Source organism: Medicago truncatula, chromosome 4 (genome assembly GCF_003473485.1).
Source record: "Medicago truncatula cultivar Jemalong A17 chromosome 4, MtrunA17r5.0-ANR, whole genome shotgun sequence".
Taxonomy (NCBI): Eukaryota; Viridiplantae; Streptophyta; class Magnoliopsida; order Fabales; family Fabaceae; genus Medicago; species Medicago truncatula.
In genome coordinates this window covers 6,506,540-6,525,784 of record NC_053045.1, presented here as the reverse complement: position 1 = coordinate 6,525,784, position 19,245 = coordinate 6,506,540, and the positions used below count along the sequence as shown (strand labels likewise).

The window sequence follows — 19,245 nt, the reverse complement described above, 5'->3', positions numbered from 1 at the left end:
TTGTTGTACCAAAAATATAAAAATTTTGATTTAAAGGATTTTGGTGTTTTTAAGTTGAGACAAATATAAATATTTTTTCTTAAATATATGTAATATTCTTCAAAAAAAATATATATGTAATATTTTTTTTTCTTAAATACGATAATCGTCCCTCTAAAAAAATATATATATTCACCACGCGGCAATTGCTGATTCGGCAACTTTTGTCATGTGACGCTGATGTGGCATCCCACGTAATTAAAAAAAAAATCTGAAAATTATTTTTTAAAATTTAAAAAATCTGAAAATAAATTTAAAAATCATAAAATACTTTTCCGAAAGAAAAAAAAACTTTGAAAATTAAAATTTTCAAAAACTTAAATTTTTGACAAGAAAACTGTTAAAATTAAAAAAATTGAAAAATAGATTTTTTTTAATTTAAAAATTATATATTAATTTTTCGAAAATAATGACAATTATATTTTCAAAAGTTATAAATTTATAATTTTCGAAAATAAATTATAAATTTAAAAAAAATTCTAATTTCTTGTTCTTTTACAAAAATTTTAATTTAAAAATAAAATCATTTTTTTTCAGAAATTTCAGAGAATATAATATTCAAAAAAATCAATTTTATTTTGAAAATTGGTGGATTCTAGGGTGAGGGTTCTACTAAGTCCCTCACCGGTGGACCACTTCGAACAACCATTAAGAACCATTAAATTAATCAAGTTCACATATGATATTATACACTAGATCACACCTTTTTTATTTATTTATTTTTTAATAAACTATTTATTTATTTTTCTTCCTTCCGTTCTGTTCATGAACTCATAAACCATGTACACCAACAATTACAGCGCCTAGGGAAAATTGTTGTCCTCACATATCCTTTCTAATCTGAAGATTCTTCTTTTCATATTTGACACAATTGAAGTTATACAAAAAAATAAATTCAGAAAAATATTTTAATATTTTAAACATTATTTTCAGAATTTTTATATTGTTTTTTAAATTTATTTTCATATTTTTAAATTTTAAAAACAATTTTCAGAATTTGAAAAATATTTTTTAAAATTTAATATTTTGTGGCACGCCACGTGGCAAAAGTTGCACAGTCAGCAACTGCCACGTGGCCAAAACAATGCAAAATCAGCTGAATAGTGGGGTCAGAGACCTTTTTCAAACAATTTTTTTTTCAGGGATGTATTTCAAGTTTTTTTTTTTTTACAGTGACGAAAATCAAAACTGCCCTAAATTATAGGGACGATTATCATATTTAAGCCTTTTTGTTTTTAGAATAATATGTAAATATTTTTGTAAGTGTTTTTTTAACTTAAATGATTAATGAGCTTCATAAAATGATAAATTGTTTAAAAGAATTTGAGTCCAATTCATTGATCAAATAAACATTTTTGAGATTTTAATTACCTTTCAATTCAACTTCGATTATTGAGGCACTCTTCTCCTTGGAATTGAAAGTTAACACCAAAAAATAACAAATACTAAGGTCTTATGTGATTTAAACAATGCATCTTCGTCTCAACCTAAATTTTATTTTCATTAACACAACAAAAATGTTGTTATTTAGATGCACTTATAATGATTTAGTTGCGTTATTTTTATGTAAAGATAGTCTTATTAGATTTAATCAATGATACAAGTAAGTTTCTTTTTAATTGTCATTTTTGTAGAGAAATTTATGTTATAAAGTCTGCATATACAATACGTGTCAGGGTGTGATATAATACGGTTATGTTAATATGTGAAATTCTTGATACGAAATGATTTAGATGTATTACAAAAAAATTATAATCTAAAACGGTATATAAAGAGGGTACATCAATCTAGGGTGACTTTTTCTTTTGGTCAAGAATACCTTTGAAACAAACTTCTCATTAGTTTTAGAAAATTAAATGAACTTATTACTATATGTGTATCATTACAAAAAGATTTTGTCATAAAACAAGTTTTTAAGTTAGAAATAAAATGTTAATTGTTGGTCACTCAAAAAACGATATATTGTTGTCATCATTGAAAAATATAAAATTAGTTTGTTACAACTTAAATGTCCACAACTCACAAATATCTATATTTATATCTAAAGCATATCAATACTTAAACATTCAAATTAATAAGTAAATAATTAAAATAAAATCTAAAATTATACAAAAAATAATAATATTGCTTATAATTTATCCATGTTAACGCAATAAAAAAAAAGATCTAACTTTGTTTATTAAAAAAATACATCATACAACTTTTATTAGTTTATGGAATATGTCCTAGTTAACTCAATAACTCTTAAAGCACTTCGTCCTTTCAGACTTCGTGTTTGAGGGATTTTGATTTGACTATGGACTCGACTCATATCCTTATTATTACCCAAGCCCAATAGGAGAGCTAAACAACCCATTATCCGAGTTGTGCACCCTCTTAGACTAGGAACAAGGCAAAGCTGACCCTAAGCAAGATTATTGAGCAAGCAAGCGATACTTCATGGGTAATTAACGTATTGAAATACCAAAATATAACACAAAATAGTGATATGAAATACCTTGGTATAATTCAAAATAAATGCTAAATATGATTTGTGTGTTGATATAATTGATAAATGTTAAATGTTTTCCATATAAAAAGCAAATTGACCCTTTTCCTACTTAAGATCACAACATAAAAAAAAATAAAAAAATAAAAAATCAAGTTGGATAGGCTCCAAACGACTTCAATCGCTTTAATTCTTCCAAAATCGCATTTCTACCTTTATCTGCTCTTCAAAAGGTGTTTTTCACAAAACTAGACGTCTGGTATTTATAGGTGAGCTTTTACATAACTTTTAGGGGAAGTTGGCTCTTGATGCGAGCCTACATCTTGCGATGCGAGATAGAGAGTGAGCTCCTCCTTGGCATGTCGTTCCATTCTCACGATGTGGAGCTTAGAGCCTACGACAAGAGGTAGACAATCGAGAACACATTGCTTGGTAATTGTATCACACGATACGAGGCTCATAGTCTGTAATGTGAGATTGGTAGTAGCTGACTCTTTGCTTTTTTCACTCTTTGTTATGTCTCTTCTTAGCAGAACATCCGTAATGACGATGGCCCAAACATCATCAGTGATATACTTGTAAAAATCATAGCACAATGATAAAGTTGTCTAGTTTGGGTTGATTTTCATGTGTCAAGTATATTTTCCTTCTTCTATTCTTTAATGACTTTTAAATGATTTCTTTACAAAACACGACTAAAATACACATAAATTGACTACTTTAACTCTAAAATGACGTTAAAAGTAGACTGAAAATCCTATATGATTTCTTGTCATCGTAGCCCACACACTTGAACTTCTGCTTGTCCTTCCTCAAGCAAACTTTCTTGTAACTAAAATTCAAAGTAAAATAACACAACTCCCTGAATGATAAAAATACCATAAAAGATTTTACATTTCCAATGACGTAGTTAACTTTTTAATGCTTACGAATGATCATGATTCTCGGTCTACGTGCTTTGATGCAAACCAATATGAATCAATCATGTGAATGTCAAATGATAAATTTATGTTGTTGATAAAAGTTTTAAAATAGTTTAAATTTTTTTGGTCAAGTAGCTTAATGACTAGAATTCACCTTATAAGGTGAATACGTGTGGTGTTTGGAGTTCGAACCCCGGCCCCTGCATATAATAATGCATTGTCCTACCAACTGAGCTATGTTGTGTAAATTTGTCGCAAAGAGTTTCGTGCACCTTGTTTTTATGAAAAAATAAATTTCGTTCATATTTCCACTATATATTACATCATCATTACTTCATCACAAAAACAATTATTCACATTATCTTATTTACAAGCAAACTTACTCTTCCAAATTCTACTATGAAGTCAGCACTTTCACCTTGAGTTTTATCCCTTTACTCCATGAGAATTATCTTTACATTTATTATCAGTTATCAATTATATTACCACATGAATTATATTCAACATTTTTCAATTAAATCGTTTTCTTTTGTCCTTGCATTTGCTGGTACAATGGAGCTTTTTGCCCTTTTAAAGGTCGATGAACAACATTTTAAAGAATAATCTATGTTTTTACACTCCTATATTGAGAATGGAAGATCGAAAGTTCATCAAAACAACTTGATGCTTTCCGCCAAGCACCCTGAAAACTACATATTTTATTAATGGAAAATGCAATTAAAACTTTCACAAATAATTATATACTCAAATGTTATTTTACTAAAATTTAGCAATTGGTACTGAATTAGTGTTTAATATTTTTTATAAGCATAATATAACCAAAGTTCAACTCAAAAAGTGTTGTTCATGAGTCAGTTAAATTTACATCTAAACACTATCAAATGTCAAATACATGATCAATCACTTGAACATAATATCACCAAAATTCAACACAAAATGTAATTTTGACAAGTCATTAGATTTGACATCTAAACATTTTCACTTGTCAAGCATCCTTAGAGTTATGACCATTAACTACATGTTTCTTCCCTTTCTCATTTTCATTGGAATCTTTAACAGTAGTTAAATGAAATTTAACAAATCCTTTGAGAAGGTTGTAAAAAAAAACAAATTCTTTGAGAAATGTAACATGTATAGAATTGTTACAACCATAAAACTCCATGACCTTCAATCCTATAATTTGCCCTCGAGTGTTGTAGTCGACTCTCTAGAAATACTTTTCTTTTGTCTTTATGATACTTTTTAGAATAGGTACAGAATGATGAGTATGTTTTGCAAAAGAGTCCTCGTTGAATATTTTTTTAAAAATAAGTTTAATTCATTAAGTGCTCCATTATTTGATAAGGGGGCGTTGTCTCGAAACTAGTACAAACATAAACTACACACAGATATGCAACACGTCCAACAAATGCATACCATACCAGGTCACTAGAATGACCTACATGTAACAACGTCTTACCATAAAATATCGAACCATCATCAGCAAATTCAACACAAATGACAGGGTTTGCATCTTTGATCACTAACACAACTATATCTCATTTGTTCTTCATATCCAGTACTTTAACTTTCATAGAAATTTTTTCATCCTCAACCTTACGAACTACAATTTTATGTATTATATGTTCACAAAAAGTATGAACATAAGTCATCAAAACTACATCATTCTCTTTGATAAAATTCTTCACAGAATTTTTGTCAACTTGTATGGCGAATCATGTATAAAACGTTTCGTCAGTTTTACCATTTACATAATGCTTAGCTTTATAACCAATGTAAAAGTTGTCACCTTGTCATTTAGTCTCATAAATTTTAAATCAAATAAAGAATTCTGAAGTGGTGTAGGAGCAAATTTTGATGTACTCATTTTCCTCACGTAGTAAAACATAAAGATATTAAACAAAGACAGTAAACAGTGCCTTAGAGATGTTTTTTAACTCACACAGATAGTTCTAATATCAAGTTATTATTATTTTGGTGAAATATACTAGTTTGCATTTCACCTTTTGTTTTTAATTTTTTTTACTAATTATATGTTATATTTTTTTTTTGTTCTTGCTCAAACCTTGTTGTCCTTGCAATACGTAGTTTAGAACAAAAATTAATTATTCAAGATATATATACAAATATTCATATGAAAATTAATAAAACAATACACGTCAGCAATGAAATACTTTATAAAATGATATTTATGTAGCATTTATATTACATCTCTCACGTCATTGCACCACATACAAAACACTAAATTGTATTAAATAATATAGATGTTATGAGGAAAAAACATATTAAGTGACAAAATAACAACGTGAATGTGTAAATTAAATAATTAATAACATAACTATCATGAGGTAAAAGTTAGAGAATGCAAAAACTATGTCATTTTATATTCAAATATATCTTAGAATGTCTAATGATAATCTCTAAATATTTTTATATAGGTTAACATGATCCAATTGAACATGTTATTGTTTGTTCTTTCATAAATAAACACAAAAATTCAAAACATGTTTGAAGTAAAATTAAGTAAAAGGGATAACCAAAACACAAAGATTTAAATCACATAATTCATTAATAAATAAAAATAATCTCATTACAAATTGTTTGTTACGAAAATATCAAATTTTGTTGCTGTGAAAATCGTATAAAATATACAGTAAAACAAAATTTATTTTAACACAAATAGTATGATTAGTTAACACGTACAATGAAAGGTGAAAGTTAGTGCAAATGAAGTTCAATCAAATTTATTTATTTTTTCGATTAAATATATCAAACATATACCCAATTGGTTTCCTTTAAAATATAAGTAATTGGTTAGTTAACACGTACACACGCGTGTGTATAATAAAAAAATCAAGTATCAACTAATGTGTGAGTGCGCGCACGTGTGTATATATTTATCTTAAAAATAAAATAAAAAGATTTCACTTTACTAATTTTAATAAAGTAGTAAGAAAGATATGTGCAAATGAAGTGGTTACAAGTCATTTTTTATAGAACTCTATTGACTTGACCCCATCAATCCAAAAGTTGTAGTAAGATCAAAACATAATAAAGTTGAACTCTATGATAAGTGCACGCACAACACCATTTACATGACTGACTCAAATCCAGTTTGATTGAATTTTCACATCTTAATGATATAAGGAAAGAGGATTTCCTTATTGGTGATTTTGTAGTGTTAGTCAACTCCCAACGTTGGTACTTTTATTATGGATATTAATTTTGTTAGTTTATTGTATATAGAATTTAATTATATATTATTTAATTTATTGACTTATTTCTTCTTGTTTTCCTCTTATGAGAACATTGACAAAGTATGACTTGTATTTGTTACAAGCAAGTGCGAATGCTACACGACGTTCAAAACCAAGAAGAAAAAAAAGTAGTAAGAAAGATATATAAGATATATATATATAGAGGACATATCAAATGAGAGGATTTTTATGGTAAGAGATGAGAGGACTAAATTATAACCATTAGATCAATCTTAATGGTTCATATGACATTTGTGAACACGTGGTCTCACACTACTGAATCGTCCTCCACTTCTCATATTTCCAGTTCTGTATTCCAGTTCTCTCCTTCCTCACATCACAACTCAAAGTGGAGGGTTCTACATCCATGAAATTCAACTTTAGGGATAATTCATCGAAACTTAAAAAAAAAATCAATTTGATTATTCATCAAAAATTATTTTTCCCATCACAAAGGAGAGACCCAACTACCCTTTTTTCTTTCAAACCTTCATCTTTCTATCTTCATTTTAGCTGCAGTTATTTCATATTCCCATCAACACCACACTTAATTTATTTAAGGTTAAGATCAATTACTGCAATTTCGCTATCGTGGGTTTGATTAATTCTAATGTTGTAATTCTTTGTTTATAAAAAAATTAGAGTTTTTTTTCCGGTAAACAAAAAATTAGATTTGATAAAAAAAATACCTTGCCCAAGATCGGAAAATTGGAATTGGAAAGAAAATAAGGAAATGTAATTCGAATTGCAATGGAGAAGTCAGTTTTAGTTGAAGAAGGAACAGGGAATCACCGTAATTGTTCATCTTCTTGTCCAGTTCAAATTGGTATTGTGGACTCTAAACCCAAATTCCTCAAAAAATTGAACCAGTGAACAACAATAATATCTAGTGGATTCATCGAGCAAGCCTTATCAAGAATTGGGAAAATCAGAATTGAAAGATAACATATAGGAGAGAAGATGCATAAAGGAATTTTTTTGGGTTGAAACAGAAGAAAAGAAACGACGCAGATTGAGATGAAGGAGACATAAGGGTTATGATGCAGCTATTGCAATTGAATACCACCGTAAAGATTAATCCAAAGGTCAGAATTCAACCCTCTCATCTCTCACAATAGTTAGTCCTCTCACTTGATATGCCCTCTATATATATATAATGTATATGAAAATATTAAGATGTTATAAGATTTGATTTGGATACGAGAGACTCTACACTTAGTTATGCTACAGTGAGTCTTAAGCATCAACTTTAACATCTAAAGTCTCGTTCAGAGCTAACTTTGAAGTGCTTCCATGTCAAATTCACTTTGTGTGGAGTACATATTAATTTCTTCTACAATTTTTACTGCATCTTCTATTAAACAAAAAATATAAAACAAGACAATTGAAAACAAAAGTTCTGAGTTCTCTTCTCCAAAACTAGTGAGCCACCAGTGCTTAGACATATTAACAACCCCGATGAAAAATGAATAGATTCCGAAAAAAAACTCACGTATAATATAAAAAATCAGATCGAAGAAACCTTAAAATGTCTAGGTTTTCAATAATTTTAGAATCTCTTTCGTCTTTTCTTGAGGATTCGAGAAAGCTTATGTACCAAAAGATGAGGCAAATTACAACACAACAACATAAAATATAAATGGACAGAAAAGAAAGCCAATCAATAGTAGAATGAAGACTATCTTGATCAAAATAAATAAGAGTTGCTTTATAAGAAAGTTGAAGAAGGATTACGGTGACTATATCTTCTTTTATCTATTTTGTAAGAAAGACTTCACAAAAAACCTAATGAAACTAATCAAAACAATGATGGTAAACAAACCAACAACATAAGTGAACTGAAATATTTATACCCACATATCAAATGCATGAGATATTCCTGTGAATTTAACTCTGTGTTTATACGCTGCAGCACATATAAGATATAAATCCTTAATGACAAGCATAACAATCATCAACTATACTACCATATAAATTATTTTAACATTTATCAATTCAATCATTTTTTCTTGTCATTGCAATAAAAAAAATACTAAAAGCTCAAAGGGACCAAACCCCGAACACAATCCCACTCATCAGTAACTGTTATCGTTTCTCTTCCTCCTCCTTCTCCGCCACCGCCATGGTGGTCGCTCAATCCAAAAGCGCATCCAAATCTTCAAGTATCTTCAAACATTGCTACAGATTCGAGGTCTCTTCGTTTTTTTTTTTGTCATTGCAATTGTTGATATAATGAAGCTTTTTTCCTTTTTACAAGTCGATAAGCAATATTTTAAAAGATAATCTATGTTTTTTACATTCATATATTGAGAATAAAAATATCAAAAATTCATAGAAACAACTTGTTGTTTTCTGCCAAGGATCCTGAAAACTACAATATTTTGATAATGTAAAATGCAATTAAAACTTTCACAAGTAACTATATACTAAAATGTTAATTTACTAAAATTTAGCAATTGATAAAGAATTGGTGTTTTATATTTTTAATAATAATATTTAATGTTTTTTTAAAACATAATATTACCAAAATTCAACCCAAAAAATATTTTTCGCAAGTCATTCCATATTATATCCAAACACCATCAAATGTCAAAAACATGATCAATTACTTAAACATAATATCACCAGAATTCAACTCAAAAAAGATTGCGCACAAGTCATTAGACTTTACATCCAAACACTATCAAATGTCAAATACATAGTTGGATATAGATAAAAGAGAAATAATAAAATGATTCATTGGAATGAGAAAACTTTCACTTATTAGGAGCTCTTACTATTGGTTCCTCATTTTTACTTGTTAAATATCTTTAGAGTTATGACCATCAACTACATGTTTATTCTCTTTCTCATTTTCATTAGAATCTTTAGCCGTAGTTAAATGAAATTTAACAAATTCTTTGAGAAGTGTAATGTATACAATTATTACAACCATAAAACTACCTTCAATTCTACAATTTGCCCATGAATGATGCAAAAGAAAATCTCGTCGAATTGTCTTTTTTAAAATAAGTTTAATTAATTAAATATCCCATTATTCGATAATGTGGTGTTGTCTCGAAACTAGTACAAACATAATGCTCACACATCTCGCCATCGTTACTTAAATGTACCAATGTCTTCACATACGGATACACAACAAGTGCAACAAATACATACCATACCAAGCCGCCAAAAATGTCTTCGTTGTACACATGTCTTTGTATGCTCATCTCCCCTTATCTTTCCCTCTTCCATCGTATCACAACCCTTCATCTCAATTCTTCTCAGTTCAAAATCCATGAAGAAATTCAATTTTATTTTCAGAAAAAATCTTCCACACCCGTGGAATCTCCTTCTTGGGTTTTCATCTATCCAAGCAACCACCAAAGGAGAATCCACACCATAGTGATAAACAAACTCAGTTCTTCGTTTTCAGTGATGGCCCATTGAATGATAGATGAATATTCAGCCATGTTTGATTTGCTAAAGGAAAAAAAAATGGACGGGATCGAAGGGGAAGATGAAGATGACACACGAAAGAAGGAGAAGGAGAAGATGAAGATGAATTTTCGAATTATGGAAAATGAGAGAAAAAGTGAAAGGAGAAGATGAAGGTTTGGTTTGGATTGATAGAGGATGATTTTGGATTCTTAAAAGCTATATATTACTGTTGGGAGAAGACAAAAGATCCCACGTGCCTTTCCTTCGTTATTGCAAATTTTTCTTTTTATTAATTAGCTAATTATACACGTAGAAAATAAATAAATAAATACACAGGTGGCATGCCACATACGGTTGACTGAGTCAAAATTGACGTTTTGCAAAAGGGGTAGACATAAGAGGTCATTTTTGCCATTTTTTTTAATAGGGGGCCAAAATTGCAACTTTTGCAAACTTAGGGGGTAAAAAGTGGGTTTAAGCATAAATAATATTATACAAAATGCACCGATATACAACAATACATGTTACTAAACACAAAAAAATCTTACTTTATACTTACAATCAATCCACGGTCTATGATAACATCGCAAATAATACCACATATATACAATTATATCATATCAACAACAAATAAACAAAGACAACTAGATTATCATATAAACATTAATATAAAATTTAATAAACAATGTATTGGTCACATGGTTCATCAAAAACATCTTAATATCTTGAATAATATTTTTCTACATATCTTCATATATTTTTTTTGGTTACATACATATCTTCATATATATGTTAACCTAATATATCTTAATATCTTGGATACAACTATATAAAAGAGTTTTTTGTTATAAATATGTTAACATAATATATTTTGATATCTTGGATACAATTATATAAAAGAGATTTTTTGATACAAAGATTCATCAAAAACATCTTAATATATATATATATATATATATATATGTTAACATAATATATCTTAATATATTAGATACAACTATATAAAAAAGATTCTTTCTTAAAAATATGTTAACATAATATATCTTAATATCTTGAATACAACTATATAGAAGAGATTTTTTGTTATAAAATTAGTTCAATCTTTCAAACATTATTTTCTCTTTCTCTTTTAAAAAAAATCTATTTTTTGAGAAGCTGCTCTTAACAGCTTCTCATTTGAAGTTATTTTTAGATTTTTTAAAAAAACTGCAACAAACAGATACAAAACTCTTACAAGTAATTATTTTTTTCCTTAAAAAAGTTATAACAAACGAGCTCTAATACTCTAAGACATTTATCAAAGAAACAAAAAAAACTTGCATTGATAAAAAAACATTTTTTTACACTTTTATGAGATAAACTTTAAAGATAGTTTTGCTATATTTAGTTTCTTAAGTGCCTATAAAACACTTGTTAATTGTCCTTATAAATTTGCTAAAAGACTTGTATTTAGAGACGGACAAATGTTCCAAACGAGTCTTATAATTATGGAGGGAGCAATTATATAAGTTCTAATCACTACTCAGTCAATGCCCGAATTCATATTCATTATTACAACGATTCTTCAATCCCTACGAATTTGTTTGCTACTAAGGTTGACATCAGTATAGTCTTTATGCACATCCATCTAGTCCCATTAAGATTTGTAATTTTTTTGGCATTACCATGGCCGGTATGTAATCATGATCCATTAGATATTAACCCTGCCGGCAGTATCACCCATCATTTTGACACTACTGTTCTCCAATCCACTTTTAAGCCAAGCAAGGTTACTAATGTCTGTAGCTATTGCAGCCAACTCAAAACTAGTGAAAGATTGAGGTTCTGAATATTCAATGAAGTCTGGTCCCAACAAAGAGCTTTTGGAGCTGTTACCATTTAGAGATGAACAGCATCCATGACCACACTGATTAGGCACTGAACGGTCGACAATAGTTCCGTTAAGCATTTTACAAATTTCCACATCTGATTTTGGTGAATGTAAAATAGGTCCTTGCATTGGAACAGGTCTTGGAACTGATGTTGAAGGCTGTGAACCATTGAAAGCGTTATACGCGTTAAAAGCACTTACACGTGCTACTGGTTTAAAAAGGGTTGGTGGATCCCTGACTTCATGGTATAATTGAACATCAGTCCTTGCTTTGTCTTCATTTTTATCATCCACATTCTCCATAGAACTAACATCTCTTCCTTCTGAGGATTTCAAAGAATTAACATCTCCACATGATAGAGTTTCTTCAGATGATGCTTTGGCTTTCTCCAAGCTAATATTTCCCCCCATGTTACCAGATTCTAACTTAGTATTATCATGTTCAACTCCCCCAATTCCCCGACGCCTCAGAGTAGAATTCCAGTGGTTCTTAATGGCATTATCTGTTCTTCCTGGCAGAAGCCTAGCAATGGCTGCCCATTTGTTTCCATGGATTGCATGAGCAGCAACTATGATCCGGTCTTCCTCATCTGAAAAACATTATATTTTGTTTAGCCTATATATTCAGGAAAGTGAAATAATAATAGATGGAATACAGAAGTTTCTAAGAAAATATAAACTATACAATTAAACCTTGAAGATCACACCCCATGAAGAACAAATGGGACACAGGACATACATGACGCGACATAGACATAGGGACTCATGCATTAAGCAATTTTGAAAAAAGGAAGGAGCTCATGCATATCCAATAGACTGTAGAGATTCACATAAATATTAAATTATACAAAACTGCAGTGATTGAATTTTAACTCTTATAATATTTGAAACATCAAAATAACATAAAGATAAACGACAGTACGACACAAAACAAGCCAACACAAAATTACTAATACTATTTTGTACAAGCCTATTACAAGCTTAGATTCTCTCTTTTGCCTCTGTGATTCAGTGAACAGTTGCACAAGTTCTCTCTCTTTCTCTCTTTGCTAACCCTCAGCTTCCTCTCTAAAATGTAAGAATTTTATCTTGGATCTGAAACAACTTTAATCCAACATACCATATCATGTTGGATACTATCTCTAATTTAGGATTCATGCCCAAAACTTGCAAGCACATGTATCATCTTGAGAGGGGTGAACTGCTAACTAAATTGACTCAGGGAAAACCTCAGCATGATTGATCATACATACATGATTAACAATCACTAGTATTAGGAACCTAAGAAAATAATTGTTTTTTGGAAGTTGAAGGGAAAAGAGAAAGGGAAGGGGGGGGATAGTTCCCCACTTGGCATGGGGTTTTATTTTCTCCATTAGACTAAACGCCAGAAACCATCCAATTTGGGGGAACTCAAAAGATGATTTGGGTAAATACTTCAAAGGATTTTGGAGAGCTTTGAAATATTTTTCTCAAATCCTTTTCATCTTTATATTACTCTCAAAACAAAGAATATATTACTTCTAAGAAACAATCCCAAATAGAGCGAGGGATTACCCTCCCTTTCTTCACCTCCTAACTCCCAAACAACTAAGAAAGTACGAAACCAAGCACAGCTATACAAATAAATTTAAATCTGAAAACACACGTCTCCTAAATATAGGAGATATTCTCACTATATAGGAGATACTATCCAACTCGGTACAATAGGAAACAGAGGAGAGAAGCCATGGAGTGTTTCCTTTAATGTAGTGTAGTTGACATTCAAAAGAATATTGATGCTGTAAAAGGAATTCAGCAATTTCTGGATTAATTGATGAAGAAATAAGGCATCAACTTTTGAGGCGGAAGAAGAGGATGAAAAACCTACTCCAAATACACCAAAGTTACAGACAAATAAGGAGAAAGAGGAGTCACAACAGGATGGTGATTTTGGTCCTTCTGCTATGAATCAACATCTTCAGCAAGAAAAACCGAATTGCTTAAATTTGAGGGCAGCAATTTGATGGGCTGGATTGCCCAAGTGGATAAATTCTTGGATGTGCAATGGATAATGTTGAACACAAAGGTGTAACTTGAGTTTGCGAGCACCGAGAGGTAAGCAGTGCACTGGCTCCAGTTTTTGAGTTAGAAGACCCCCCTAATTTGACGTCAACTATGGTTTTGGGAAAGGAGTATGGGCAGTGTGACTGCAAGATTAGTCAACTCGTAGATAATAATGGGATCTATCAATGACTATATACAATATTATATAATGTTGATGGCATAGGCCTGAAGATCCAGAGGAGCAACTCCTGGGATATTTGAGGATTGACAGGTGAAGAAAAATGGTGATTTTCTATAAGTTGGGATTTTTTTTTTTTGAAGGATTTCTATAAGTTGGTATTGATCAGCACTGTTTGTGCAATAACATCTATTTGTTCATTCTATTTCTGGTTTATTTCTATCAATAGGCCGCCAAAATACAAGAAATGTGTAAGGCAAGGGGAAGAGGGTTGCTGTGTTTTGTGTAGTCAGCTAATCGGCTCCCATCCCATGCACAGGATCCTCAAAAGAAGCATTAAGGTTGCTGTTTTGTCAGAATATGAACAAGTGGATAGAAGAAAGGAAGATTGTTAAGATGAATCCCAAGCAGGAGAAGTACAATGGGCAGAATGTAGCCACTGTGAGAACTCTTGTAAAACAAGATGGAACTTCAATGGGATGATATTGATGGACCAAGAGAGTAATCGGCTTGGAGTAATCATAGAACCGGCTGGGCAGTTAGCCAGATAGCACTGTTAAGGCTAGGGATTATGCTAAATAGTATGAAATCAGTAGAAGATGGGGCATTCATATTTCTTAGTTTTGGATTGGGCAGTTAGCATCGTTAACCCTAGGCAGTTAGCCGGTTAGCACTGTTAAGGATAGGGACTATCCTAAATAGTATGGAATCAGTAGAAGATGGGGCATTCAGATTTATTAGTTTTGGGGAATTCAGTAGTGACTCACTTTTAAAGGCCAAAGGAAAACACATGGAAGAGGATTCCTGTCTCCTTTGGCCTCTATTTGTGATCCAGTAACTAATTACCGAAGTGTTCATTCTCTTTCCTCTACTCAGCTCTCTTTTTAAATCCAAGAAGTTTTTCTTGGTGCCACGTGAACAAGACTCTTGAATGTATATCAATTCAATTAATTTGATGATGGGATATTGTTTTAACTAGCTTGCGCATAATAGGAATATATGCATGCAATGAATACACGAAATAATCTCACATTTCATTCTAAGAATCAATTGTTAAAAGGAAAGATGATCATATAAAACAAAGTTAGGAATTAAACTAAAAATAACATGACAAAACAAATAATGTATGAAAACAAATAATGTCCAGCATCAAAAGATGATTATTTCACCATTATTACAAATGGGATTTCCTGATATTAAAACCAAACAGCACAAAAGTTGACCATATGGGAAACCTACTTCGCTGCAGAACAAGATGCACAATATATAAACAAGGTATGGAATTCACATGGAATTTCAAATGATGAAGACTTAGAACATGAAGCATGAAATTCACAAGGAAGCTCAAATGATGAGGACCTATGTCAGAACATCGAGTTCATTATTTTGCCCATCTTAGGCAGAGTCAAAACTGAGAAATATAACCTTCAACTATGTGGGGCCATTTGGGGTCTCTAAAACACAAACAAATGGGATGTAAACCTATTTATAGTTACGGGTTTCTACTTACAAGTATGCAACCCTCCTGTTAAACGACAATTTTCACACCCTACTTTTCCGGAGTGGTTCAAGCTCGAGTCCACTTGCCACATATCAACCACACTATAGCAAGAATCACGGAAATCAGTCAGTAAGTAATAGCTGCAATAACTACCACCATCCCAATCAACATTATTGACGTAACGACAAAATACAAATTGATAAAGTAACAGCTAGATGAAAGGTATTATTACTTATGATCTATCAATGAACAATAATAAACCTACAGCAAATCCAAATATTCTAGCAAATTAAAAAAAGAACTTATCCTGAATGATAACATTAATTCATGTACCATTAAGCTTTAAAAAACCCCACATGTCACATTATACTAAGGTTTTAAAAATTGTAGCCAATAACCAAAGTCGTAACCACAATATAAATATTTTAGACGTTTACGAAACAACATAATGACGATCACATATACAACACATGTCCACAATTTACATGGTACCGGAACGGCCATGAACCGCAGCAGCAATTCAAAAACTTGTAGCATTACACTTGTACCATAAAATCACCCACCAATAAACAGTACGTTTTTTTTTTTTAATAAAAAAAGGTCAGCAATTGCCATCTAGGCCACACTATTAAGATTTCTTTATGTCTCAATGACTCCAATTGAGGCGCTACACAAGCCACATTTGACCATGCTTCTCCACCGATAAAGGATCATGAACACACTTTAAAACCCGTTCCTATAACTTAAGATTATTTTTTGTCTCAACAACTGCAATTGAGGCCACACCAGCCACATTTGACCACATATTGACCATGATTCTTCACCGCGTAAATGACCACAACCAAACTTTTAAACCCTTTCCAATAACTTAAAAGGTTTATCCTTGTTGTTTTGCAATCTAGACCGCATTATTAATATTTTTTTATGTTTCTACGACTCCAGGTGATTCCCCACCAACCACATTTGACCACGACTAAATGATCTCGACCGTGCTTTAAAACCCTTGGTCAAGTACTTCTCTTTTACAAATCAGATAAACCCTAAAAACTTTTATTTTTTACTATAATAAACCCTAAAACTTGATAATATACATAATCAATCTTAATTGAACAATCTAAAACCACAATGCATATAAAACCATTCCACCTAGTCCCATTTTTCATTCTAATCCAGATACACAATACTTAAAACCTAGCCTTCACTTAATCAAAATAAAATAAAAACAAAAACAAAAACACAATCAAATTCAAATTAAAAAGAATCAAACCAATTGATTAGACTCAAACGGTTAACGAACTTTCACTTAAAGCGCAAACCATTCAGGAACAATTCTTAAAACATATTTTACACTTACCTCACAATCGAACTCTAAATTAGCAAAGCCCCTTCCCAAACCGGAAGGTTTAACAACGAAAAAATGAACTTAAAAGCGATCATGAACAAGTTAAATACCAGTAAAGGGTTTCCGTTTAACAGAAGGATCAAGTTGATTACACCATCGCAACCGGCACGACTTTCCCGATCTTCCAGCAATTCCACGAGCAATCAAACTCCAGTTTCTAGCACCGAACTGACTAACAAGACGACTGAGAATGGCGTCTTCTTCAGGAGACCAAGGACCTTTCACTTTGCTGCCGCTACTTCCTTCGCCGCCTTCGCCTAATGCGGCTAAACCTTCGTCGCCGCTTCCGTCGTGCAACGCCGTGAGGGTTGGTGGTTGTTGTTCTGGTTCCATGACGGTTACGGTTTATTGAAAAGAGTGAGAAAAAGTGAAAAGGGTTTTGTTGTGAAAGTGATGGGTAATAGAGAGATATTCGCGCATGTGTTTCGACGGTTGATAGAAAGAAACGGGGTCAGGAAAATGTTTAGCAGAGTCACTTTGATTTTCAATTACAATTTTACCCTTTTTATTTTTCTTAAACAAATAAAAAATAGTAAAGTCAATTTTTTTGATTATTTGTCTTTTAGTTATAAGTTTATAACTACTAACGAGAATGACCTGATAATTATAATTTGATGAATAATTTGTTTAGGTAAAAATAAAGTTTTATCGAGTATTTGTACGATGTGGGCAAAATTATTTTACATTTTAGATTTAATTTAAAATAATTAAATATTAAAATAAAATGTTATCAAATGATAAGAACGGCTACCTTAAAAAAAAAAAAAAAAAGATCAGGGCGGTTCTCGTTAGGAGCCAAATGATGACCTGGTACCTCATTAGGTATTTGGTGGTTGGTCTAAGTCTCTCAAATTGGCTAATTTTTATTATAATACATTTCAACTCCAAGGTTTCCTCCATAGGGTCTAAGGCCAACTATGCGATGTTCATTAATTTATTTATGTACTGTAGTTACTAAATTAATAATATTTTGGAATTTAACACAAATATCTTAATGATGTCAGTAGGTAACATGTTAAACTAACAACATGTTAAGGACTTTAGTGAAATTTTGTGTTTATTGTGAGAGACTTAAGCATGCACAATTAGAGACCTAACAGTAAGTTGATGTTTAATGGAAGATTGATTTTGAACAAAAGAGAGAATTATATGACATTTAGGGATTTGAGATCTAGTGATTTGGGGATATTAATTTTCGGTTCAGGGAGCAAAGTGACCATTTTCTACACTCACTTTGGTCCCTATGACACCTCATACTCATTGTCAGCATAAAATATGTGTCACGTCATCATTTAACAAATTTTATTAACGGCACGGACTAAAATGATACCAGAAGTGCATAGCCAGAGACTTATTTATATTTAATTTTGAGTCAGGAACCTTTCTAACAACAAGGTGCATAAAGTGACTATTTTTTTATTTTTAAAAAGTCAATTTTAAATTATGATTTTATCGAGGTTTACTCAATAAAAAAGTCAACGAAAGTTACGATCCAAGTAGTGAATTAACTTAAGGGCCTATTGAACAACGATCCAGGTGTTTTGACTGGGTTGTGATAGTTGGTGTTTTGTGACATTTTAGCCTTGTATTGGCTCTTTGTAGTTTTTATTCTCTAATATTATTTTATAGTAATATTTGCATTAAAAAAAAATGAGTTAGTATTTGTCGTTCCACACAATATTTTGACCAAGATCAATTGCTCATCATATGTTGGATACATAATAATAAAAATTTAGAGTATTAAAGTGTTCATATTCTTCTAACATCATAAAGAGAATGGAAATAAGAAAAGAAAGTCATAGGTGAGTTGGTCAATTTCTCTTATGTTCTATTTTTTGTCGGTTTCTCCACCATTTGATGACGAGTTTTCACCTCACCGTCTTAAACCTCAAATGGACAATAACAAAAATGAATTGGATCACCGATCGTGTTGGTTTATCATGTTATGGTCTAATTCACATGTCACTCCTCCTAATATTTTGGACACGATTTGCAACTGATTCAATAACAATTTTTGACACAAATATGTGTCCCGTATTGATATCATATATAAATATGTGAACAATGCATAAATTTATATATTTAATGTCGATTTTTGTATTTAAATAACATTTTTGT

The 19,245-nt window shown here is 31.0% G+C and overlaps 1 protein-coding gene across 2 annotated transcripts; it reads right to left on the bottom strand.

The window, feature by feature from the left end:
* Window positions 1–11,553: 11,553 nt before the first annotated feature.
* On the bottom strand, window positions 11,554–17,582 carry LOC25491507 (transcription factor MYB1). 2 transcript variants are annotated; one of them, XM_024780899.2, is made up of 3 exons: window positions 17,178–17,312; window positions 15,735–15,826; window positions 11,554–12,590 (listed from the first exon to the last, which is right to left on the bottom strand). In XM_024780899.2, exons 2-3 carry the CDS (start codon window positions 15,814–15,816, stop codon window positions 11,821–11,823), a joined length of 852 nt encoding a protein of 283 aa, XP_024636667.1. In that variant the 5' UTR covers window positions 15,817–15,826; window positions 17,178–17,312; the 3' UTR covers window positions 11,554–11,820. The 2 variants fall into 2 exon arrangements, with proteins under 2 accessions (XP_024636667.1, XP_013454904.1); XM_013599450.3 differs by lacking the exon at window positions 15,735–15,826 and having other exon boundaries at window positions 17,178–17,582.
* Window positions 17,583–19,245: the final 1,663 nt, after the last annotated feature.

Excerpts from the sequence above, each read along its gene's own strand:
- LOC25491507 (XM_013599450.3), bottom strand. The coding sequence starts at position 17,460 with ATGGAACCAGAACAACAACCACCAACCCTCACGGCGTTGCACGACGGA. Across the intron at positions 12,591-17,177 it reads TAAACGGAAACCCTTTACTG|ATGAGGAAGACCGGATCATA; the intron begins GTATTTAACTTG and ends AATGTTTTTCAG.